Source organism: Xenopus tropicalis, chromosome 3 (assembly GCF_000004195.4).
Source record: "Xenopus tropicalis strain Nigerian chromosome 3, UCB_Xtro_10.0, whole genome shotgun sequence".
NCBI classification, from domain to species: domain Eukaryota; kingdom Metazoa; phylum Chordata; class Amphibia; order Anura; family Pipidae; genus Xenopus; species Xenopus tropicalis.
In genome coordinates, this window is record NC_030679.2 from 84,454,275 (window position 1) to 84,481,366 (window position 27,092).

Below are 27,092 nucleotides of genomic sequence, written 5' to 3' on the forward strand. Positions count from 1 at the left end.
ATTGTGATGTGATCGTTTGGCCCTAGGGCATTAGTACAATATTGCCCATCCAAGGTAGCCATATCAGGGGAAAGATTAGCTTTTTTGGTGACCTCGCCAATCAGTCAAATTTTACTGTGTATGGCCACCTTAAACAAGGAATGACGAAAAAAGTCAGGTAAGTGTAAGGGAATTTTACGGGAGAATCCTTCAAGCAAGGAGCTGTTATCCTCATCAAAATTAAACTATTTAAGGGTGAAAGGTAGTAAATCAGGAACAGCCCAGTGCAGTAATTTTCAAGAATATACTTCACATGACAAGGTAGCAAATTTATTTGTGCATGATATCAGATATGGCCTGAGGAAAGGCTGTGTAAGGCCCAAAATGTTACATGAGGGGCTATACCTGATATTTTGATATTATGCACAAATAAATTGCTATGCCGACCAAAACTTTTGCTATACTTTAACTATACTTTTTATTGTGGACATTGCTCTTCCAAGGTACCCAAAATGCTTCTCTCCAGACTGTTGTAATGTGCCCATGATTGTCAAGGTGCTTTTTACTGAGGTTTTTTTTTAATGATCACTGGAGGGTGGCCAGTGAGAAATAAGCTTACTACTAGTATACAGTGGCTTGCAAAAGTATTCGGCCCCCTTGAACTTTTCCACATTTTGTCACATTACAGCCACAAGCATGAATCAATTTTATTGGAATTCCACGTGAAAGACCAATACAAAGTGGTGTACACGTGAGAAGTGGAACGAAAATCATACATGATTCCAAACATTTTTTACAAATAAATAACTGCAAAGTGGGGTGTGCGTAATTATTCAGCCCCCTTTGGTCTGAGTGCAGTCAGTTGCCCATAGACATTGCCTGATGAGTGCTAATGACTAAATAGAGTGCACCTGTGTGTAATCTAATGTCAGTACAAATACAGCTGCTCTGTGACGGCCTCAGAGGTTGTCTAAGAGAATATTGGGATCAACAACACCATGAAGTCCAAAGAACGCACCAGACCGGTCAGGGATAAAGTTATTGAGAAATTTAAAGCAGGCTTAGGCTACAAAAAGATTTCCAAAGCCTTGAACATCCCACGGAGCACTGTTGGCACAACTGTAAACCTACCAAGACAAGGCCGTCCACCTAAACTCACAGGCCGAACAAGGAGAGCGCTGATCAGAAATGCAGCCAAGAGGCCCATGGTGACTCTACTATTAGTCGTGCACTGCACAAAGTTGGCCTTTATGGAAGAGTGGCAAAAAGAAAGCCATTGTTAACAGAAAACCATAAGAAGTCCCGTTTGCAGTTTGCCACAAGCCATGTGGGGGACACAGCAAACATGTGGAAGAAGGTGCTCTGGTCAGATGAGACCAAAATGGAACTTTTTGGCCAAAATGCAAAACGCTATGTGTGGCGGAAAACTAACACTGCACATCACTCTGAACACACCATCCCCACTGGTGGTGGCAGCATCATGCTCTGGGGGTGCTTCTCTTCAGCAGGGACAGGGAAGCTGGTCAGAGTTGATGGGAAGATGGAGCTGTTCACAAACGCTGTCCATCTAATCTGACTGAGCTGGAGCTGTTTTGCAAAGAAAAATGGTCAAGGATTTCAGTCTCTAGATGTGCAAAGCTGGTAGAGACATACCCTAAAAGACTGGCAGCTGTAATTGCAGCAAAAGGTGGTTCTGAATAATTACAGGGTTGAATAATTACGCACACCCCACTTTGCAGTTATTTATTTGTAAAAAATGTTTGGAATCATGTATGATTTTCGTTCCACTTCTCACGTGTACACCACTTTGTATTGGTCTTTCACGTGGAATTCCAATAAAATTGATTCATGTTTGTGGCTGTAATGTGACAAAATGTTGAAAAGTTCAAGGGGGCCGAATACTTTTGCAAGCCACTGTACAGGGGCAGGTTATGCATGCATCTGCCCAAACATTGATGTAATTAAGGAGTACAGATATAGAATATGATATTCAGAGCAACTGGTCAGACCAGAAAGACACACAATTAATAGAGCTATGTGAAGAGTAGTGAATCACCAATCTACCAACAAATAATCTTCCTGTTCGTTTGAACTAGGAAACAACAGCATATCTGGTGTATAAAGTATTCCTTCCTTTATTTTAGCAACTTTTCTGCCCTGACTTAGTGCCCTCCCTTTTCATAAACACTCAGCCCTGAATAATGTAGCCTTTGTCAGACATTTAACCACATGCAAACAACAGCTGTAGTACAGCAAACTGCATAGTAAGTTTGTCTGTATAAGAGCACAGTTGGATTGATATCTGTGTGTAACACCTCACTGTGTTTGACTAAATACTTGGCCTGTGTGCCTATGGTGCAAAAAATGTGTTAGCCCAATAATTGGGATCCTGTGGCCATAAATAACTATTTTAAAGGAACAGTAACACCAAAAAATGAAAGTGTATAAAAATAATTAATATATTATGTACTATTGCCCTGCACTGGTAAAAGTTGTCTGTTTGCTTCATAAACACTACTACAGTTTATATAAATACCCTGCTGTGTAGCCATGGGGGCAGCCATTTAAATTGAAAAAAGGAGAAAAGGCACAGGTTTCTAAGCAGATAACAGATAAGTAGCATAGATTCCCATTGTATTCTACACAGTTTATCTGTTATCTTCTTATGTAACCTGTGCCTTTTCTCCTTTTTTCAATTTAAATGGCTGCCCCCATGGCTACACAGCAGGGTATTTATATAAACTGTAGTAGTGTTTATGAAGCAAACAGACAACTTTTACCAGTGCAGGGCAATAGTACATAATATATTAATTATTTTTATACACTTTCATTTTTTGGTGTTACTGTTCCTTTAATAAAGATGGTCTTTTTAGTCTGCTGTTAGTTTGTAGAATGATGGTTATTAACCATCAACACAAAGGTGATTGTGTTCTGAAATGATATGAAAAGGTAAAAAGGAGAAAAATTTAAAGACCCATAGGGGCACATTTACTAATCCAGAAACGTCCGAAAAGCGTCCGAATGCGTTTTTTCGTAATGATCGGTATTTTGCGTTTTTTTCGTAAATTGTTGCGACTTTTATTAGCCATTACGACTTGCTCGTAAATTGTCGCAACTTTTTCGTAGCCATTACGACTTGCTCGTAAATTGTCGCGACTTTTTCGTAGCCATTACTACTTGCTTGTATATTGTTGCGACTTTTTTGTATTGAGCGCTTGTAAACAGCGGGCAAACCTTTGCGACTTTGCATGATTTTGGAAGTCTCCCATAGGACTCAATGGCACTCTGCAGCTCCAAACTGGCCCAAGGAAAGTCTCCCATAGGGCTCAATGGCACTCTGCAGCTCCAACCCGGCCCAAGGAAAGTCTCCCATAGGGCTCAATGGCACTCTGCAGCTCCAACCCGGCCCAAGGAAAGTCTCCCATAGGGCTCAATGGCACTCTGCAGCTCCAACCCGGCCCAAGGAAAGTCTCCCATAGGACTCAATGGCACTCTGCAGCTCCAACCCGGCCCAAGGAAAGTTTCCCATAGGGCTCAATGGCACTCTGCAGCTCCAACCTGGCCCAAGGAAAGTCTCCCATAGGGCTCAATGGCACTCTGCAGCTCCAACCTGGCCCAAGGAAAGTCACCCATAGGACTCAATGGCACTCTGCAGCTCCAACCTGGCCCAAGGAAAGTCACAATACTGAAGCTTGAATGACTTTTTCGTAGCCATTACTACTTGCTCGTAAATTGTAGCGACTTTTTCATAGCCGTCGTGCTGAGTATGAAAGTTTCGGATTCATTCAAGCTTCAGTATCGTGACTTTCCTTGGGCCAGGTTGGAGCTGCAGAGTGCCATTGAGTCCTATGGGAGACTTTCCTTGGGCCAGGTTGGAGCTGCAGAGTGCCATTGAGCCCTATGGGAGACTTTCCTTGGGCCAGGTTGGAGCTGCAGAGTGCCATTGAGCCCTATGGGAGACTTTCCTTGGGCCAGGTTGGAGCTGCAGAGTGCCATTGAGCCATTTGGGAGACTTTCCTTGGGCCAGGTTGGAGCTGCAGAGTGCCATTGAGCCCTATGGGAGACTTTCCTTGGGCCAGGTTGGAGCTGCAGAGTGCCATTGAGTCCAAAATCATGCAAAGTCGCAAAGGTTTGCCCGCTGTTTACGAGAGCTCAATACAAAAAAGTTGCAACAATATACAAGCAAGTCGTAATGGCTATGAAAAAGTCGCAACAATTTATGAGCAAGTCGTAATGGCTACGAAAAAGTCGCGACAATTTACGAGCAAGTCATAATGGCTACGAAAAAGTCGCGACAATTTACAAAAAATCGCAAAATGTTCGTTTCCAATCTGATTTTTTCCCATTCGGGATTCGGATTCGTGGTTTAGTAAATCAGGCAAGAAGAACTGAGCTGCATGAAGTGCAACTAATGGAAGTACAAAGAGTGAGTAGGGCAAAGACTGCTGGGAAATCTTCAGTACCACAAAGGCACTTTTCTTTTTTGTACCTTGTCATGTCATTTCTACTTTACTCCCAAAATATAATTTTGCTTGTCTCCAGTATTCGCCTCATGCTGTGGCACACCAATGAAATAAACCAGTATCTCCCAGTGACGTACTTTTTCTAGACAATCCCCCCCTCAGTATTTCTAGATAAGATGTTGTCAACACTTAAAAATAATTTACAGAGACCAGTAGTCAGCTCTGCAAACTATGGGCATTTGGAAAATAGAATTAAAACCAGGGGATGTCATTCATAATTTGTTCAATTAACAAACAGTACAACACAAGCCAGCAAAAAAATGCGTACGTTTTCATAGAACTTTAATTAGACTGCTGACCAAAGGGCGCGGCCTATTACTAACAACGTTAAAGCAGAAACATAACCACGTATCACTGCCCTGCACCTCCCTTTCCTTCAGCGATAAACACTGAGATTTATACACTAATCCGCTACAAAAAAAATATTCTCCCCCCTCTGTGGTCCCCTCCCACCTACGAAGCCTGACTAATAGGCGCTCACAGTTGAGTTACAGCTACTTTGTGATAGGTCCGTCAACACGTCCGTCAAACGTTTGCCTAATCGGGAATAACGTTACTACATTACCACCGCCTATCCTTGAACTACTCCAATAGGCTTAGGAGACGGGCTCCTGATACGCCCTCCTACCCGCGGAGACTGCCGATCTCGTGCAATGTGATTGGTTGGACGTTCCTTGAGCGTGTTCGGCCTGTCTAAAGGGCTGTCAGTGCGTGTGCGCACCACCTCACTGTGTCAGCGCTTCCGCATCCGCCAGCCGTATTCCGTGAGCGCATCCCTGATTCTTGCTCGACTCTCTCGGTGCCCGGAACATCATGAATGAGGAGTACGACGTGATCGTGTTAGGCACCGGCCTGACGGTAGGCACTAATAGTATTTCCTCTGGAAGTGCCAGCCACACCCCCGTTTATCCAGATCCATTGCCTGGGTGAGGTGGCCTGCTGGCAAGGCCCGTAGCCTGGGGACACTCCCTTGCAGTTCGGCTGTGCAGTAACCATGGCATATATTTTGTGCGAAACAAATGATTTGTTGGTTTTCCAATCAACAGGGCGCAACCAAAACAGCGTTATTATTCTCTTTGGTCATGGTTTATGTCATGTGAAGTCTTGCTAGGTAATTGCCCGCTGTGAGCTAATGCCATGGCCCTCTCAGCTGCTGCTTTTGGGCAGTTAATGGTAACAGGATGGAGGTTCGAATGCTCAGTCTATTCAATCCTGTTGCTTGTGCTTGGATCTAAAACTCAATTCATTAACAGCCTTTGCCTATTTCACTGCACGCAACTAGACTGAACTAGAATCCCACTAAGCTTAGGCCAAAGGGCCCATTAAGTGCTGCCAATGGGGGAAATATTCAGGTTATCCTTGCTAAGCAAAACAGGTTTTAATCTAATACAGGTTTAGAAACCTTTACAGTTTGGCATGTGTAGGGTTTATTGTGGCTCTCAGTTTTCTAAAGCTACCACTTCCTTTATAAGCTATCTGAAGTGTCCCAGGAGTTTCCATGTACTTCCTTTGTTGAGAGTCACCAAGTAGGGAGCTGAAGGAAACACTACAACATACATCTATGGGAAGCGGATTTAGTGTGGGCCTGCAGCCACTCAGGTGCTATGAAGAAGGCTTAGGCTTTTCAGTCCAGACATTTTTATATAAGGTTATGTCAATGAATTACTAAACTGCCAGCCCACACTGTCAGCTGTTTAGTGCTGCCTCAAATTACACTGCCTGTGTATGCCCCAAATTCAGCTGGCGCACCTCAAGCGGTTGCAAATCTTTTATCCCACCACCATTGTACCAGATTATCTTGGCCTTTGCATTACAAACGACATGCACACACCTGGGTGTGGTTTAAATTTAAATGCTCTTTCCATTCATAAAGCCAGTTGCTGACAGGGTGGCTATATGCAAGAACAGTACTAAGGTAGTATCTCCATCAAACAAAAAATCCTTGAATGTCAGATCTGCTGATTGCAATATATGTGATTCCTTTGTGGCCTTTTTGAGCCCTGATCAGGGTAGGTTCATGGACTGCCATTGATTTGCTCACAGACATCCATCAATATTCTTATTGGCTGAATGAACTATATGTTCTATATGATCTGTATGTGGAAAATTGTTCAGTTTTTGGGTTTAACCCAATAATGAGCCCAGACTACATGATTTATCTTCACCTATTTTTTTTTTTTTTTGTTTCAAGCCCTCAACCATAGCTTAAAATAAATTTACAGAAGAAATGTTATAGTTCCAGTAAACTGAATGCACCATACATATTTACCCCCAAATTTCAGCTTGATAAAACTCTAAAGTATGCCTGAAACATCAGTTTGTGGTCTTTGCCTTGATGTTATAAATTTTATCATTCAAAGACTTTGAGAAACACTATCCAAAATTGTTGGCATTGCTGCCTGTGGATAGTGACACGTTGTTTGCACCTATTTTGACAGACACTCCAGTAAGGTGCTCAGTGTCGGTTATTTGTTATATTCACTACCAGATTGGTACTTAAATAGACTTCATGCAGTTCTTTTCTATACATTGTAGTGGCCCACCCTCTGTAGGCTGAAATTGCAAAGTAGAGACATGATTAAGCAGTAGGTAAAGACCCTATTGTTCTGTAGGTAATGCTCAATCACCAGAATGGCAAAGAAAAACAGTATAAATATATTTATCATCAGTGCACCTAAATGGCTAAACACAAACTGTCAGGCCAAAGTTTCATCTGATAATGGACATCTCCATACTTTTATTTAATCACCTCATTTTGTGTATGTATAACCCACTTGCTTACAGAAACGTATGTTGCATATATCATTCATCCCATTTTTTTTTTGTAATGTTTTACCACTCAATGGCTACTGCATTTTTCTGAACACACATCTTGGTATGATTACCTGTTGTCAGTGGTGGTTAGCATTTTTTAGGCAGGTGTATTGCTCTTTTGGTCATCATGCTTTGATCCACTCTTCTGCTGTTCGCCGTTGCTTATTTATACACTCATGCCTGCTTTGCATCCATGGGTGTATAATATATATATATATATATATAAGTAATGGCGAGGCACTGACTTAGTTTTTCGGTTAAGCGCAACACTAACTTGCAGGGGTGATAGTATCAGTGGCACCTGATACTACCTTCCTGTACAGTTTTTGTAAAGCTATCCTTCAAACAAACACAGTGCTATTTACAATGACAAGTTTTAGTATTTAGAAAGAAGTTTTTACTTCCAGGTAAAACTGTTCTATTGTGTTAGTCAAAAAGCTATAGGATAACATTTTTGATATGAAACATAATTACTGTAAAGGTGAAACCTATATTTGCAAACTAAGATGATAATCACAACAAGTTTTTAGAACTTTTCAGTTTTTTTTAGCTGATTTTATGTGCACAGCTTTTATGAATAAAAATGTAAAGATATAATGTGATATAAAATAATAACATTGTAAATTCTCTATGTATGAATGCTTGGTAAGCAACATGTCCAAAAAGTAACTTTAGCACAAACGTGGAACCTTCTTTTAATCCAAGTGTTAGTAGTGCCCTAGTCCATTAGATAGCATGTGTCACTTTGTGTTGCAGCCCCCTTCTTGCCACTGTCTGTGTTCCAAAACTGGTTTCTTTAGACATATCACTGTTAGATACTGAATACAAAAACCTTCACAGCCCTGCACGCAAATTGATTTTTCAGTCTGAATCGATCAACAGTGATATGATTTGTTGAAACTGATATTTGACATGGCACAAACAACCAGACTGTAAAGTGGTGATCAGAATTGGTCAAAGTGCCCACCCAAACCTGAGCATGTGTGGCCAGTTTGAGTCTTAGAAAAATGCATAAGCAGACCATGTGGATTGGGAAAAATAAATGTTTAGCTTGATTTATTTATTAAGGATTTTTTCTTTTCTACCTCATGAGTATAAAAGAGAATGCTGATTGGGGGTCTGGGAAGGAAATATTAAAGGCTAATGACATAAGTACTTAAAATAGAATGGTTCCTGAAAGGCACTTTGGATTTCCATATAATCAGGTTACTCCTCATGACATCTGGATCGTTGATCAGCCAGGCCTAATATACTCTATATAACACTGACCAGCATTAACATTACATATGTTTAGGTTACTTAGTAGGGTAAGGACAGTCCTGCTACACATTTGTAGGTGTGAGAGATGCAGGGTGCCTAAGAGTGGCCCTGGACCTATGCCTACTTAGTAATGGTAACGCTGTACAATTATGGTGGAGGCCCAAGCAATCTGTTAAAATAACCTGCTGCCTTTCCATTTAGCTGAATAAATGTTTTTGCTTTAAGCTCAGTAAACCCAATTTCATTTCCTTTCATGTGCATTTTATCATCCACTCCCCATTTTAGACTTTACAAATCACTAGTTTTTTTTAGGTGGCCACATTAAAAAATGGCTCCGAAGATAGGCTCTTTTTTCACTATCACAATTGAAGTACAGCGTGCATGTGCACCTGGCCATATTCATTGTTTATTCCTTCTTGTAACAAACTTTTCTTCAAGTCAGAAATATTAAATTAAGCTTGTGCTGAAATACTTTTCCTGTTGTTTTAATTAAGAAATAAGATGTATTTCTTTCCCAAAACAGGACAAATACTAAAACTGAAATCTCTTAATTTCTGTGGTTTTTCTTGAGAAACTGAGGGAGGAGGAAAAGGTAGTTAATCAAATTATCAGTCCAAAGGTATGCTCTCCTCCAGTGCTCCTCCATATCTAATGGCCTGACACAGATCGTATCTCAGAGAAGAGAGTTTGAGATCTCTAGTTAAACTACCCTAATTAGGCTAAGGACCCACTGAATGAGTTAGATCGCTGCTGTCTGCTCCAAAATGCTTTTCCAGCCTCAATTTGGCTTTCCAAAATTGCCTGCAGGAGAAATTTTTGTGCGATTTCGGAAAGCTAAAGCGCTGCATTGGCCTTTCCACAGGTGACTCCTATTGTTGCCATTAGAAAGGCATATTGGAGCAGATTGTCGCCTGAAGTAACAACGATCTATTCGCTCTGTGGGTCCTTAGACTTAAAGGAGGATAAAAAGGTAGGAAGTACTGGTAAAAAAGAAAAAAAATCAGTGCTTTAGGCCAATGCTGTCCAAGATATGCGGCCCGCGACCCCCCTCTTTGTGGCCCCCCCACCTTTTGTGTAAGTTTTAAATGGTATCAGTTCAGTGATTAACTGGCCCCCTGCATGGTTCTCACCTCAGATTCAGGCTGTAATCCCCCTGTATTGTTTAAAAATGTGATCCCCTGTGTTGTTCACACCTTTTAATCCCTACATTGTTCAACCTCTGCAATGTCCACACCTCAGGCTCACACTGTAATCACCCACATTGTTCACACCTCAGACAATGTGGTAGGAGCAGTAGAAACCCACAAATAAACCCTGCACACTACAAAAAGAACATATACTGAGGTGGTACATCAATTAAAAAGTATATATATAGTTATTGTGCAGACTGTAGGAGCAGGGCCAGCACACAGGCAGCATAGGGCAGGCAGAGTATGGCACACACAGGCAGGGTAGGGCAAGCTGAGTATGGCACACACAGGCAAGGTAGGGCAAGCTGAGTATGGCACACACAGGCAGGGTAGGGAAGGCAGAGTATGGCACACACAGGCAGGGTAGGGATGGCAGAGTATGGCACACACAGGCAGGGTAGGGAAGGCAGAGTATGGCACACACAGGCAGGGTAGGGAAGGCAGAGTATGGCACGCACAGGCAGGGTAGGGCAAGCTGAGTATGGCACGCACAGGCAGGGTAGGGCAAGCTGAGTATGGCACACACAGGCAGGGTAGGGCAAGCTGAGTATGGCACACACAGGCAGGGTAGGGCAAGCTGAGTATGGCACACACAGGCAGGGTAGGGCAAGCTGAGTATGGCACACACAGGCAGGGTAGGGCAAGCTGAGTATGGCACACACAGGCAGGGTAGGGCAAGCTGAGTATGGCACACACAGGCAGGGTAGGGCAAGCTGAGTATGGCACACACAGGCAGGGTAGGGCAAGCTGAGTATGGCACACACAGGCAGGGTAGGGCAAGCTGAGTATGGCACACACAGGCAGGGTAGGGCAAGCTGAGTATGGCACACACAGGCAGGGTAGGGCAAGCTGAGTATGGCACACACAGGCAGGGTAGGGCAGGTAGAGTATGGCACTCACAGGCAGGGTAGGGCAGGTAGAGTATGGCACACACAGGCAGGGTAGGGCAGGTAGAGTATGGCACACACAGGCAGGGTAGGGCAGGCAGAGTATGGCAGGTTTTTGCTGTACTACCACCATTAATATGGGTATGGTCATGTGATAACACGGGTGTGGTTTCAAGTGGGTGTGGTTTAAAAAGGGGGAGTGGTCAAAACTGGCTTCCATTATCGGCCCTCCACTACAGAGGATGGAAAAATTTTGGCCCTCGGCACCGCCGAAGTTGAACAGCACTGCTTTAGGCTAATGCTGCATGCAGGCTGTGAGCCAACCAATCTCATGGCATGCAATCTCCCGTGTCTGCACCCAGAGGCACTGCATAGGCCTGGGTGTTGACACAGTGAATGGCTTTTGGTGCCAGAATACATAAATATTCATTTTGGCGCCAAAATCCGCTCTGTGTCTGTAACCAACACAACGCCTCTGGGTGCAGACACGAGATACTGGATGCCAGCAGCGTGAAAAAAAATAAACGTTTCACAAAAATTCAAAGAATGGATGGAAATTTTTTTTTTTTTTTGTGCACAAGATATAAGCCATTTGGTTTGTCAGGAGTATTCTAAGCTGCTGGTGAAACTAGCATAGTTGAAATTATTGGCAAGATGAAAGAATTTAAAATTTTGCTGCTTTTATCAGGCTTGGTTTAGCTACAATTCAGCTACAGTTTACTAAACACATGCAAATTAAAGAGTTAATCTTCTGTTTCTTATTAATAGTCTGTTACAAGCTAACTTCCCATTTCTGCTGAGAAGTCAGATCTGTAGCTACGTTCTCCTACCTTTGGAGTGGCCTCATTTCACATCCTGTTTTTGGAATTAAGGGAAATCCGGGCATGTCTTCACACTGATTTGTGTTTAAAGGCAGACTGCACTTGTCTGTCTTTTAGTCCTGTGTCCCAGGGCTGCTACTGCTTGCTTCGAGTGGTAGCAGCACAACTATAATCGATAAGTATTCATTAGTAACAACTAACGGTGGCCAATTCTAGCTGCCGATATCGGTCCTTTAGACAGATTCTGCAGCTTATCTGCCCATATATGGGCACGGGCCTGCCCGACCTACATCTGGCCTGAAATTGGCCAGATCTCGATCAGGCAGGTTTGATTTTTCCATTGGATTGGGGACCGCATTGGCTCGTTGATGCGGTCCCCGAACCAACAGTGCCTATACCAGTCAGTCTAATTCGAATTAGCCCGATACCGCCCACCCATAGGTGGGGATATCTGAAGAAGATCCTCTTGCTTAGCGACCTTGCCATGTAACACCTTTGTGTTTGGCCTGCTTTCTATAGCTGGTTATCCATGGCAGGTTAGAGTCATTAGGTATGCACATATAGACATGGGACTGCTGTCAGGGTAGTGGTTACTAAACTGCTTGTTCTCCACCAAGTAGTACCTTTGGTATTGATTAGCTATATGCTCTCAGTTTATTAATAATATGTAGAGATAGCAGATAAAACCTTTCCATTGCTTAAGGGCTCTGGCACACGGGGAGATTAGTCGCCCGCGACAAAACTCCCTGTTCGCGGGCGACTAATCTCCCCGGATTGCCATCCCACCTGCGAAAATGTAAATCGCCGGTGGGATGGCATACGCGGTGGCACTACAAGAAGATACCGCACTGTACAGTCTTGTTTTTATATCTTCTCTTGATATGTAGACTGGATATATTCTACTGACTTCAGTCAAATTTCATTGAGTTATAAATTGTATGCTATAGCTGGATCTTGCAAATGGCTAAAAAAAACACAGATTCACGATTGTTTCATGTGGTAATCGGATGGATCTATTACTACGCAGCCAGATTCTTTGCAGCAACCGTGTTCAAAATGTTGGAGTTTAATCACATCAGCTGAATAAATCCATCTTATATAATACAGTGTCATGTTTCTCATACTTTTGCATCTAGTGAACTCTAGCTTTATTAGATTGCAGACTTTGGCCTTATTCACACTACAGACTTTGATACATATTCACTTGGTCATGTTACTTTCTATGGATATAAAAAATGCCAGCAAAATCTTTTTTTGAGAATTCGGCAGCATAATGTGCTGTTGGTTCAAGTATAATACTACTCTGATAGATCATATTTGTCTGCTTTTATAGTGTCACCGCCACCTCTAGTGACAGGCAGATTCCATTAAACTAAATGACAACCCAAACTTGTTCCATCAGGCACTTTTTCATTTACCTTAATCATTAGCCTGAGTCAGCTATTTACAGGAGAGGTGGGAAGTGTGTGTTTACAATTTTTTTGGGGGGGTCTAGAAGCCATATAACTTGTTAGTGCTGGGCGGTATGACCAAAAATTTATATCACGGTATTTTTCAAAATTATATATCGGTATCACGGTATTTGACGGTATTTTTTTTTCCCCATGCATGATTAGGTGACCACCCCAAACACCCGCCACCCGCACCCCCCCCCCATCCGCACGCAACCCCCCCACCCCCCCATCCGCACGCACCCCCCCCACCCCAAACACCTCCCCATCCGCACGCAACCCCCCCACCCCCCCATCCGCACGCACCCCCCCCACCCCAAACACCCCCCATCCGCACGCACCCCCCCACCCCAAACACCCCCCCATCCCCTTCACATAAATATAACCCCCCACCCCACCCCCCCCCAAACACAACCCCATCCCCTTCACATAAGTATAACCCACCCACCCCCACCCCCCCCCCAAACACAACCCCATCCCCTTCACATAAGTATAACCCACCCACCCCCACCCCAAACACCCCCCCATCCCCTTCACATAAATATAACCCCCCACCCCACCCCCCCCAAACACAACCCCATCCCCTTCACATAAAATATAATTACTGGCCAGGCACCCCCCGACAGCTCACATTGGTATCCGACTCTGAATGCGTCCTAGCGATGGCGCTTTTGTAGAGTGTGCGCGCTGACGTCACGTGCGCGCTGACGTCACGCGCGCACCCGGAAGTATTCAGCACACCGGTATGTAGAAAATTCATATCGGTTTCAAAAAAAAAACCGGTGATCGGTTTTTACCGGTATACCGCCCAGCACTATAACTTGTCTTTCACGAAAGACATGGCATATGTTTTTCCTAAGTAAAAGTCAAGGAGGAGAATATGTTGAAAAAAATGTGTGCCACTTTGGTGTTCATACTTGAAGAAAATAGACTAGCTTTGTATGGGTTAATTCACAAGCTCTTCGAATTCAACCATTATTTGTGTACAGTACAGTTGTGTATATGTTGTTTAAATAGTTATAGATTTTTGTTTTCCTTTTAGGAATGCATTCTCTCAGGAATAATGTCAGTGAATGGCAAAAAGGTCTTACACATGGATCGTAACTCTTACTATGGAGGAGAGAGCGCTTCAATAACACCTTTGGAAGATGTAAGTAGCCGCCAGCACAAGACAGTTAGGGGCTGATTCATCAAGTATGAGTTTGAATCCCGAAATAGGTAAAATTCGGATTAGAGACGATAATTTATGATTGCAAATATCATGAAAATGCTTCTGAAAAAATCATATTAGTCATGATAATATCGTATCGGTGATCGAAAGTCACAAGATTTTCATATCCGAACTGTTATAATTGGCGGGAAAACCTTTCTGACTTTGGCCATCCTGGCCAAAGGAAAGTCAGTATACTGAAGCTTGAATCAATCCGAAACTTTCGTACTTGGCGCAACAAATACGATTTTGTCGCACAAATTGTCATGCTTTTTGTAGCAAAGTATAAAAAAGTCACAAAAAATACGCACAGTACGAAAACTTAAAAAAAAATACATGTCAGATAGTATGTCTTTCATTTGCCAAATCTAGTGGTTGATTTGATTTCTCTGTTGAGGAATGTTTCTTTGGACTGCAAGTTGACAAAAAATTACATATCTACTTTTAGCTATACAAAAGATTTAATATACCTGGAAGTCCTCCGGAGTGTATGGGGCGAGGAAGAGACTGGAATGTGGACCTCATTCCCAAATTCCTAATGGCCAATGGTATGTCTTAAATCTGTACTCTGTGCAGATGTGTGTGTATATACATGCTATATTAATGTGTAGTGCTGTATATAAGTTGCTTAACTGGGTGGACAATCACAGCAGAACTAAATAGAAATTACAAGAATGTACAATGTTATAAATATGCTTGAAAATCATAATCCCTATCTGTAAGGGGTGAAAGTCAAATGATGCATTCACCAAATTTCATGTCTCCTAAATAGAAACTCTCCCCCACCCCTGGTCTAGGCAGCAGGACCAAAAATCATAACTCTTAAATTCAGTTTCATCAGTAGTAACTATTTTGGTTTTATATTTTAACCTGAAATATGGTTCCCCCCTCATCACATATACCACAACCCATTATAATACAATAGCATTTGACTTACCCTGTGAAAGTGGACAAGCCCTCACAATCTTCCACCCCTGTCTTATGAAAGGGGATCGCTCGCTACAGGTATGCTTAATTACTAATTTGCATTGACATGCTTAATTACCGATTTCAGATAATTCATTGTTCTGATTATTTCTTAACACCAATTTTTTTTTAATTCATCTTTTTCAGGCCAGTTAGTGAAGATGTTGCTTTTCACAGAAGTCACCCGTTATCTGGACTTTAAAGTTATTGAGGGAAGCTTTGTCTATAAAGGAGGAAAAATCTATAAAGTTCCTTCAACAGAAGCAGAAGCCCTTACATCTAGTAAGTTTGTCTTCCTTGAAACATATTCTTTACATTGTTTTTCTGTAACACACACATCTTTTATGTGTTTCACTATTGAATTAACTCTCTTCATATAATGCGAAGGACTCTAGTAAGCAGACATACTGTAGCTGAAATCCAAGTAACAGGCATAACATGCAGTTACTTTGCAGTGATTACAGTGGTATTGAATTTCTAGCACCTTCTGTAAAAAGAAACTTAACAAAAAGGACGGCTGTGTGGTCCAATAGAAAAATTAGGACAACAAACGAGTTTGGTGTTTTAAAGGGACTGGTTCTTAGTTTGGGGTACTTTAACCTCCAGAATAGGAACACATAACACAAATTCCCAGGATATAAAGCCTTGGGGATGGCACAGCACACATTTTAGAACTGTGCATACTTTTTAGAACATACAGAAACAAAGCAAAATTAAATCTTGGTCGTTTGCTGTGTAAAGAAAACTTATATTTTTAATTTATATTGATGATTTTCTTGTTAGTGCTGTATTTATTATTTACAACTCACTAACTCAAGATGTGTTTTAGGTTATGATTGAACTGTTTGCATCACTAATTATACATCATTGCTTCCTAGCACAATGTGATTGCAACACTGTGCACTTGCAGGTGATCCCCATACATATTAAATGGGAGCTACAAAATGCTCAGAGTCACCATCTTTGCCATTACCCTTACAGCTATTACAGGAACTGTAACACTTCAAATAATGTAAAAAAATGTACTCTACCCAGCTCCGGTAACAGCTTTATGCTGCAAAAATGTATTATATTCAATGCTCGATCGAAAATACCAAGGTGCGGCACGCCACATCTCCTCCTAGCCAGACTTCTGAAATTAAAGTTAAGGTGGCCAAACAAAGTAGATCTTTCTCCTGATATGTCCACCTAAGGTAGGTGATATCAGGCTAATTCAATTATTTTGGCCCTAGGGCCAAACAATCAAATCAAACAATAGGTATAGGAGTTGTCTGAGTGAGGACTGTATCAATAAGCCAGCGCAGTCTCCAATCCTTTGGGAAAATCAAACCTGCCTGACACTTAGGCAATTTTTCGCCAAATATCATTTGTGGAGGCCCAACCAGGGTCCCCATACACGAGTTGGCAGGTAAGCTGCCAACTGCTCTGAAGGACACAAAACGGCATCTTAAATCTGCCCATGTATGGCCACCTTTAGTTGCAGCTTTACTGAGGATATTTTCGACTCTTGTGTTATTCCTCAGCTTGTTTGATCTCTGTAAGTGCTCAGTAAAGGCAGGACACAGGTCAGGCATAGATCTGAAAACTACAGAAGACCTCTATTTCTTCACTTCTTGCAGAATAAATTATGCTGAAGAAGTAAGATTGCCCACACGCACCCTAAACTAAGGGCTAGCTGAACATTTATTAGAGCCACAACCAGCATCCAGTTTTAGCAGGTCTGGCTAGGAGGATAGGTGGAGTGCCATGCCAAGGATCTTGCCGAGTGCATGTTGCTCTGTTGCCTTATTGACTGTGCACAACTGGAAGCAGAGTTGTATAATGGTACTTTTAATAAAGCATTGAATACAATAAATTTTCTTCATGATAGACCTGTTTTTGGAGCAGAGTAGAGTGGATTTATTACATGGATCTTTTGAGGTTAAAGAAACTGAACATTTATTTTTTTTAGTTAAAATTTAATTGAGTAATCTAATCAAGCTCACTTTTCAGTTCACTGGACTTCATAAGGTCTCAGATAAGAAAATGCAAGCAAGAGTGACATCACTCTCTCTAGAGTGACATCACTTCCAGCCAACAGTGAATTCTTGTTTCGTGGGTCCCTGGTCAGGTTAGAAACAAACAACTTGCAGGCAGGGACAGGCAGCCAGGGTGGCTGAAGGAGCCTAATAAGTAAGTAAGTACATCCAGATCAGGTTGTAGGTTCAGTTCAGGTAAGGGTCTACCCAGCTGGAGCGTACAGGTAGACTGTCAGGCTGAGCATAATCGCAGGCTGAAAGTTTGCCGTATGGGGCTTTACCCTTCGCTTGCTAGGGTTTGCCATGTCTGAGTATCTGCCCATAGAAGGTTGAAGGTTATCAGGGCTTCAGCTGCTTTTGTAAATTGCCTGTGTCTGATTGTCATTTTTGTTTTAAGGTCTAATGGGCATGTTTGAAAAGCGGCGGTTTAAGAAATTTCTAAGTTATGTTGCCAACTTTGATGAGAATGATTCCAAGACACTAGAATGTGTTGACCCAAAGAAAACAACAATGCGAGATGTCTACAAGAAGTTTGATTTGGGCCAGGATGTAATTGACTTTACAGGTCACGCTCTAGCACTCTATAGGACTGATGAGTAAGTTAGTTTTATTCATTTTATTTAATACAATATAATCTGTCTGCATTTCCTATGTACATTTTGAACTTTATATAAAAACTCAGCCAACAATTTGCAGCACATAGAGTACAAATTTCTATATATTTCTATAGTAGTAATTTCCATACTTTGGGTCTGCCTCACACTCTTACTTTAGGTGATTAAAATGTGGGGGTGTGGGGAGGCTAGCATATATAGGCTTGTTAGGGGTAAATATAGTGGATATCTCTGGCACTTTAACAATGTGCCTTGTTACAAACATATTTTTACATCATCTGTAACCTCACTAAATGAATGGGGGCCAAATCACTACTGCTTAACAGAGGTCTTGATCCTAAAATGTTTTAAAACCTCTGCTTTAGAGGATCTGATCCTCAGAGAAAAAAGTGGACATTCAAGGCCTGAGCACCTGTTTAATCTCTTGACAAAATGTGATTCCTTGTTATTTATTTTCAAAATTCTTGGTCAGGCTGTTTGTCAGGCAGGGTTTTTTTTTTTAATATGAGGACATGTCTTGTGCAAAATTCTGACAATTCTTCCTAGACAACAAATCTTTTGTCCTCTTGAGTAATACCACAATTCCTGTTTTTCTCTAGATATCTGGACCAGCCCTGTCTTGAGACAATAAACCGGATTAAATTGTATAGTGAATCTCTTGCTCGATATGGCAAAAGCCCTTACCTTTATCCACTTTATGGCCTTGGAGAGCTGCCACAAGGTTTTGCAAGGTAAGACATTGAGACCCATTATCTTATCAATCTCGAGATTCATCTTAAAATAGATAAAAATTTGTTTTCAGTTACAGACTGTAAAAACAGAATATTTACTGATGTTTTACCTGCTAATAATACTTGAATTTTCCAATTTTTTTCCCCCTTACATGGAGCGGATTGTGCCTGTAAGCAGCTTTTGTTAATAGACTGTATAAATATTACCCTTTGCATTTTAGATTCAGCACACATCCTGTGTTTTACACTGCTATACCCTATGGCCTAACATTTCCTTTGTTCATATCCATTATATTATGCTATCATTTTTGTTCCAAAGTTCACATTATTTTTCTACCTGACATTCTGTAGACTGTAAACCTTTATGAAGAGACCCTAACCATCTTTGACTGTCAATCTTGTCCTGTATGGTTTTCCTTTAAAAAATAAAAAGCTGGTAATGGGCTGGAAAATTAGATTGTAGTTTGCCTACCTGTTATTGCCCTTCATTAAGTCCCTCATTCTGTTTTCCAGACTGAGTGCCATTTATGGTGGGACATATATGTTGAACAAACCAATAGAAGAGCTGGTGATGGAGAATGGCAAAATTGTTGGTGTGAAATCAGAAGGGGAGGTACGTTGTTATGCATTTATGTTATTACTTTTGCCATGTTTCTGTGCAGGTGTTAGCAATTCTCTGGTAACCGTAATAATGGGAGTACATTATTTTATCCTATATTGATGAAAACAAAGGGATTGTAGAAGATTACCTAAAATGTTCTGTTAAGTATATGAAGCCTTTATTGTTTATTGACCTTAGGTATTGGTCAGCTTGTTTAAATTCTGGACCCTGAAACTGCACAGGTTACTTACTGTGCTCCAACACAGTAAGGGGCAGCTTTATTAAAATGTGAGTTTACATAAAAACTCACCCACGTTCTATTTTTTTTTTCCTTTTGGGATTTTCTAAATTTCAGTTCAACTCTAACTTTCAATTATTGATAAATATGCTTTTAAAAAATCCCATAGGTGTGATGTATTGAGCTCTATTGATTGATGAATCTGCCCCTAAGCATTGTGCTGAACGAAAGTGACCTAATGCAGGACTCTACTCTGTAGAATACAATGGGAAACTATGCAGCTTATCTGTTAGATCTGGCATCTAACGGACATGTGAGAGTCATGAAGTCATAAGGTTATGCATTTAGCTTTAAATAGTGCTTTCTGCCCTATTTTGCAATTTTTTTGCATGGATTGGTTATGATAACGGCAAGCACTGTAAAGTTGTATCTAGCTATTTGTATTTGCTGTAGCAAATAAACTGCATACACTGTTTTTGCCTTATAATTTACTTTAAACTAAACCAAGGACTGTGAATGTTTTAAATATGTAAAGGGCTTCCCCTCTCAATATGCAATTCTCTCCTCCTCTGCTGTGGGTGCTGCATTGGATTTCTTGGCATATGTGGGCTGTAGTAACGCTTGCAGACAAACGCCCTGCTTGTTGCACAAATATGGGCAAGATCTGACATCAGCTCGGGTCAGAACGCTACTGTTAGCTTTCCGAATGCTTCTGCCATATCTTTCTACAGAAGAAAGAAAACAGTGTTTCAATTGCCAAGTAGAGAGTTCACATCTGGGGAAAAATGTGCATTTTTTTCTAAAATTACAAATAATACCATTGTAGCTCTACCTTAAATATGTGAGATATACACAGCCTAATTTGAACCGTTGTATTATGACTTTGGTCTGGCTTCCTACAGTTTTGTATGTTTTTTAAGGATTCACATCTGTACTCTTCATTGAGAGTTAAAGGCATTTCATGGAGATGTGTAAAAAGTAAGCTTGACATTGGTTTCACAAGACTCAGAATTAAAGAAACACAAAATATTTGCACAAAATTAAATTAGATATAAATCAGTAAACGAGTCTGCTAATGCCAAAAGCGAAACATCGTACCAAATGTATAGTGGAGACCCGGCCGTCAATACCCCGGGTCTGTCTCCTAAATGAATGGCAAGCAGAAGAGTCACCAACAAGCAAATCAGTTCAGCATTTATAAAGAGCTCACCGTTGTCTAAAGGTACATTGACCTCACAACATTGTATAAAGTGTCAAGATATAGGACTGTTACTATGTGTCTAACGTGTTCACACATCCTGCTTTTTAAAGTCCGGATCATGCAGCCAACGTATTGGATATTACAATGCGAGCAGGTCAAAAGATACACAAAATACTGTGTGTTGCAATTTGCATACATACGCATGTTAAAATATCTGCCTGTCACTGAACTCTGGAAAGAAGTAGACTGTTTTATATAGGCACAAGTGAAATGTATACGTGCGCCCCAGGGATACGCCCTGTAGTCGCTAACCACGTAGTTCTAGTTGGGTGTGACTTCCATAGTGTGCCAGAGAGAACATTACCCAAAGTTAGAGCTTTACGTGCTACAAACTTATATCCCCCTTGCAAAATTGTCGCTATAAGGGGATCATTGTAAAGAACAGGTATAAGGCTATTGAAGATCCTCCTAATCCTATAAAACTGATTGCTATATGTAGTAACAAAAATCGGTGTTTCTACAAATCTTATTATTATTTATATTTTGATTATTACTTTTATCTATGTTTTTAAGCAATTCCATTCTATCAGTTTGTTATGCCTTAGTAAAGGCTGCTGAAAGAGACCTCATTTTGTAGCCACGATCCATAAACCTATCTCGCAAGAGACAGGCCTGTTCAATGTAGGCCTCCATGGTACTACAATTTCTCCGTATCCTGTAGAATTGTCCTAAAGGGATCCCTCTAAACAAAAGGCTGGGATGACAGAATCAGCCCTTACGAGTAAATTACCAGCACAGGCCTTCCTAAATATAGTTTCAACCCTAAAATCAGAGACAACTTTAAATCCAAAAAGAAAATGTAAGTTCTATTAAACTTGCTGGTGAAGCTCAAATTCAAAGTGTTATTATTCAGAGAATTTACAAAATCCCAAAAATCAATCTCAGATCCCTGCCATGCAAGCAAAAGATCATCCACATAATGTTTATAAAAAATATTGCATATAGAATCCATGGTACCCCAATAAATGTCTCCTCCCTCCAACCCATATATAGGTTTTGCACCCATGGGTGTCCTACACTGGAGGTAAAAAAAAACACCATCAAATTTGAAAAAATTGTTTCACAAGGGCTTTTTTGATTTTGCAGGTGGCACGATGCAAGCAGCTGATATGTGATCCAAGTTACGTTTCAGATCGGGTCACTAAAGTAGGACAGGTCATCCGTGTAATTTGTATTCTGAGCCATCCAATAAAGAACACGAACGATGCCAATTCTTGTCAGATTATCATTCCACAGAATCAAGTCAACAGAAAATCTGGTGAGTTTCACAAGAAGTAGGTAAATTTTGAAATATGTTGCACCAGAGAGAAGCAGGCAGGGGGAAATGAGGACAGAGAGAAGAATTACAGGCCAGGGAAGGACAGAGGCACTAAGGGGCTTATAATATGTGTATGGGGGGCGAAGTGTGTTGCACTGATTTATAATGTAATCACATCAGAAGACTGTAAGAACAAAAACATGTGAGTTTCACAAAATGATTAAAATGAGCTATAGAACTAACACCGGAGTTAAGCAGGCAGAGAAGGAAGAGGAAGCAGCAGAGACACTACAGGGCCTACTAAAAATTTTTTTTTTTTACAATGCCAGTATATATTATGCCTCATTTCTTTTATAACTCCATGTTAATATTTACATTGTGTAGATTTGTTGCAAAGTTGATAGAGGAAAAATGAGCGATTTCTTAGGCTAAACTATGATGGATTAACATTTCCCAGGGAAAGGTCCCCAATTTAGAAAGTTTAGATACTGATGGTTTCATGCCCAAAATAGATGTTTCTTCTTTGGCAGTAGTCTGTGTGTATACAACTTTGGTTTGGGAAAAGTCATCATCTTTTTAAGATATCTTATCAGATATACCTTGTCAGAGGTATCAACCAGGTAGGCCTTCTCTGCCACTGGTTATAGATAAAGGTGTAATGTAGGAGACTGAAGTACAAATGCCTTGCATTGAAGCAAGTTGATAAGTTAATAGATTTTACTGTTTGACAAAATTGAAAGCAGAATACAGAGAGAAACAGAGAGAGCAGGGCACAACAGGAAGTGAATTGAGCACAGTACTTAGCAGAGAGTACACTCTATTAGTGTTACATTCCTTGCATGAAATTTGGCAGATGTATTGTTACCTTTTATTTTTTATGGCATGGATTTTGGTTTAGTGGGAAGTATATTTAGGCAACAAATTCACCCCCCAAAGCACATCCAGGCAAAATCATTGAGATGCTAATCAGTGTTGCACTTGTTTGTGTGCTCTCTGCATGTGACTATAGTTGGACAGATAAGTACAGGTACCAGTAGCCCAGCTTTCTAAAGCTGAGGGCACACCGAGCATTTGCTCCGCTGCTTTCAGCCTGTGTTCACTTCCTTAAAGGAACAGTAACACCAAAAAGTGAAAGTGTATAAAAGTAATTACAATATAATGTACTGTTGCCCTGCATTGCTACAACTGGTGTGTTTGCCTCAGAAAGACTACTATAGTTTATATAAGTTAGCTGCTGTGTAGCCATGGGGGCAGCCATTCAAAGGAGAAAAGGCACAGGTTACTAAGCAGATAACTAGTAGATAAGCCCCATATAATGAGGGTTTATCTGTTATCTGCTATGTAACCTGTGCCTTTTCTCCAGCTTCAATGGCTACACAGCAGCTTATTTATATAGTAGCTTTTCTGAAGCAAAACACCAGATTTTTGCAGAGCAACAGCACATTATATTTTAATTACTTTAAAACACTTTAATTTTTTGATGTTACTGTTCCTTTAAGCACCTCTGTAAAACTGCACTGACAAGTACAGCTTGCAGAAAAAATGCCAGATGTAAATATAGAGTGTATTGTTACCTTATTATACAGGCAAAAGCAAACCTGTTGCAATGATTTTTTTCCAGTTAATTTTCAATAATGCATGTGCATTTATTTGCTTTTTTTCTTGCACAAGACATCTATGTGTGCATGATCTCATATGCTCACAATGTGGCTGCACAAGGAAAATATATTGCAATAGTCAGCACTACTGTTGAAACGAATGACCCAGAGAGAGAGATCAAGCCTGTTCTGGAACTCCTGGAGCCCATCGAGCAAAAGTAAGTTGGTCTGTTTTATGACATGTTCTGCTATGCATTGTAAGCATATTAGGTGAATAGGTAGCTGTGGGTGAATACAGACTATAGATTTATAGCCATCATTGATCTTACAATAATTTAGCAAACAAGGGTTTCAAAGTGCCCTGCTCTCAAAAGCTTGCAATCTAATGCTAGTTGCTTACAGTCGGAACATCAAGTGTGCATTATTTGCTGTTGAATCCACAAGACACTTAGTTGGCTTGCAACTGGAGGATGAATTGGTGCAAAGCTAAAGGAAATAGATGGCTAGCATAGGGATCAAGGCAGCACTTTGTGCTCTCTGGGAAAGAGCTTAGTGTTGTGCCTAATAAATACTGACTACGGACTAAGGTCTCCTAACGACCTTAATGTCAACATGTCCTTTACTTTTCAAAATTGTTTTCTTATTTATATAGTAAATCAAGATGTTTCTTTTTTCTGTTTAGAACAGAGAGACCACTGCAACCTATACACATAATGATAATATTTCTTTATTTGTCTCTTTCAGGTTTGTTAGCATTAGTGACATGTATGCACCAACCGATGTGGGAACTGATAGCCAGGTCAGTATTGCAATAGGATTCATGTCATTACTTTAAACTGTGTATTAATTGGAAAACTGAAATCCCTACCTTATGGCTGTTTGTGTGCCAAGTATTTTTGTTTTAATTTTATATACTTTCATTTGCTCCCCAGATTTTTATTTCCCGCACTTATGATCCTACCACCCACTTTGAAACCACCTGCAATGACATTAAGGACATCTACAAAAGGATGATGGGCTCAGAATTTGACTTTGAAGAGATGAAACGCAAGAAGAGCGACATTTTTGGGGAAGATCAATAAACTCTCAGTATAGGAGAAGTTTCGAATCTGCTTCAAATATGTATTTCAGGAACTTAGGAACACTGTATGAATCTCAATATTGTATGGCCTGCTTTGTTGTAAAGACCTCATGACATCAAAGAGTATTGCACTGGTAATTGCTCCCTTTTGTTTCATGATGGCTTTCTCCCCCTTTTTCTCTCAAAGAGGCTGCTGTTCAAAATAAGTCCTATTTGTGCGGTTCTTTATTTCTGTTACCTCCAATAGGTTTTTTGAAGGCATCTAAATGTTCTAGTTGAATCCAAAGTGTAAACGATGTATTGATGTGCATATAATATTGGCATTTTAAGCTTGATATTTTAATTTAGAATTCACCATGGTATTTTGCTGTGGAAGCAGCTAGAGGGTTTGTGGCACCAAAATGCAGAATTCTATGCCCTCATACCCTTTTGCACATTCATTGTACAAATCTTTTATTAATGAAGCGCCTCTCCGTTACTGCTTTCCCCTCGTATAGTCTGTACCCAGATCTCTCTGCACTATGTAACTCCTGGAGTGCCATTCTCATGTTTTAAACTATTGCCACCAGCTGGGAAAAAAAAGATGGGCTGTAGACCACCTTTCTGTTTTAATCTAATAAAGTAACAAACACAAAGTATTATGCGGGTAAGACTTGGATGCATTTTTCTTAACACTCTCACAACTTTTTGGACCAAACAGAGGTGCGGAATTGATTTGACAGTCTGGTGTGTCTCTCCATAGAGTTTAAAAATGATTTCTGTACTGCAAAGTAAAGCCAAATTCTGGAAACTGGTGCTGTGCTTTATTTAATCATTCATTTTGTTTGGTGATGTTGATTATGTTGTTTCTCTACTATATAACCATCCTGCACAAGGACTCCCTTAAAAGTATTTGCATAGTTTGCCCACTGTCTGGTACAGAAGCTGTTAAAGCCTTCAGAATGAAACACTGATTGCTGGGACATCAGGGTAACTGAGTCTATCTGGCACAAGTCGGCAGTGGAGAGGCAGGGGTGGCAAAAAGTTCAGCTGGGTGGTAGCAAAGTATTTGTTAGAGGAATAGTGAGATTTTTCTGATTAAAAGTGATACTTTCCATTTTAAGGGAAAATATACCATTTTTTGACATAAGTTCATTCAGTTAGATGCATAACATTATCTGAACTTCCAACAATAAATGTAGAACGGACATACCCAGTTCCACAGATTGGAAGCCATGTAACTCATACAAACCACAAAAAAAAAAAAGATTATGGCAGGTAGCTATAAGAAAGAGAAGAGCAAAGATTTCCAACCTGTAGCTCTTCAGCTTCTGCAAAAACTCCCAGAGTGCAATATTCCAGTCTTTTGGGAAATGTTCCCCTGGGTATTTACTAAATACTAAACTACATTGCCAAGCTTGTGAGTTTCTAACTGCTAAATTCAGACTGTGGGCCAGCTCTCTCTTGCTGAAGGTAGCATTCTAGTAAGTATCATGTATTCATCTTGTTTTGTCCCCAGATGGGTGTGAATTGGGATTGAAAATAGGCCCTGGCATTTAAAGTACACAGAGGCCTGAACAGCCCCAGTAAATAGTGACTGTGGCATTTTACTGCAGCCTCTCTGGCATTTGTAGATTGACAGTCCAGGCCTAGACTCCTACCGGTTCCTTGCACCTACTCTGGTCTGGCTCGCAGCTCTGTATAGCACAAGGTTAGCATTTAGTGCCTTAAGTTACAATTTACTCTACCCACGCCAGCTAAAAGGGAATTCTGGCACAGAACAATATGGCAGTGCTGGTACCCTGGGCCTGTGCTTTTCAGATTTGAATATTATAATCACTAAGGGGGTGCTTAACAAGTTGGCATTTTCAGTGATTAAACCTTTCCTTGTGGTCTTTATAGATATAACTGTAGAGTAACAACACCTGTGAGAGGTCTGTTATAAAGTGAAAGAGCACGAGGCAGATTTACTATGCTAGAAAAATTCTTATGACATTCAATGAGTATTTTTCCCCATTAATATTGAAGTGAAAACGATTTCCAGTCTAATGTACAGGTGAGTTAAGCCAATAACTATAGACGAGTCAATCCATGTTTGGTATAGTTAACCAGTTAGCAAGACAAAACCGATGAGTTCATTCCCAGTGGACCAAACAAAGAAGCTTTTAAAGTAAAAGAAATTGAGCTGCTGAACATTTCTTCACAATGCCAATTTAGGCAGCATTCCTAATGCCCATCCATTTGGCCGATTTATATAACTGGTGGAAATGCTGGGTAAATCAGCAGATTTCCTAAAATGTCAAATTTTAAAGAGTTTCTAGGGAGCCATAGCAGTGTGCTATACTGCACTCTCTTGCTGAAGGTAGCATTCTAGTAAGTATCATGTATTCATCTTGTTTTGTCCCCAGATGGGTGTGAATTGGGATTGAAAATAGGCCCTGGCATTTAAAGTACACAGAGGCCTGAACAGCCCCAGTAAATAGTGACTGTGGCATTTTACTGCAGCCTCTCTGGCATTTGTAGATTGACAGTCCAGGCCTAGACTCCTACCGGTTCCTTGCACCTACTCTGGTCTGGCTCGCAGCTCTGTATAGCACAAGGTTAGCATTTAG

General features: G+C 40.8%; 1 protein-coding gene across 1 annotated transcript; it reads left to right on the top strand.

Moving 5' to 3' along the window:
- Positions 1–5,266: 5,266 nt before the first annotated feature.
- gdi2 (GDP dissociation inhibitor 2) lies at positions 5,267–25,736 on the top strand. The gene is given in 11 exon segments (NM_001005676.1): positions 5,267–5,360; positions 13,968–14,075; positions 14,584–14,683; positions 15,249–15,383; positions 17,517–17,715; positions 18,333–18,464; positions 18,978–19,077; positions 21,651–21,822; positions 23,494–23,638; positions 24,165–24,219; positions 24,353–25,736. Coding segments are annotated over 11 exon segments (1,341 nt in total). The 5' UTR covers positions 5,267–5,315; the 3' UTR covers positions 24,503–25,736.
- The last annotated feature ends 1,356 nt before the right edge of the window (positions 25,737–27,092 follow it).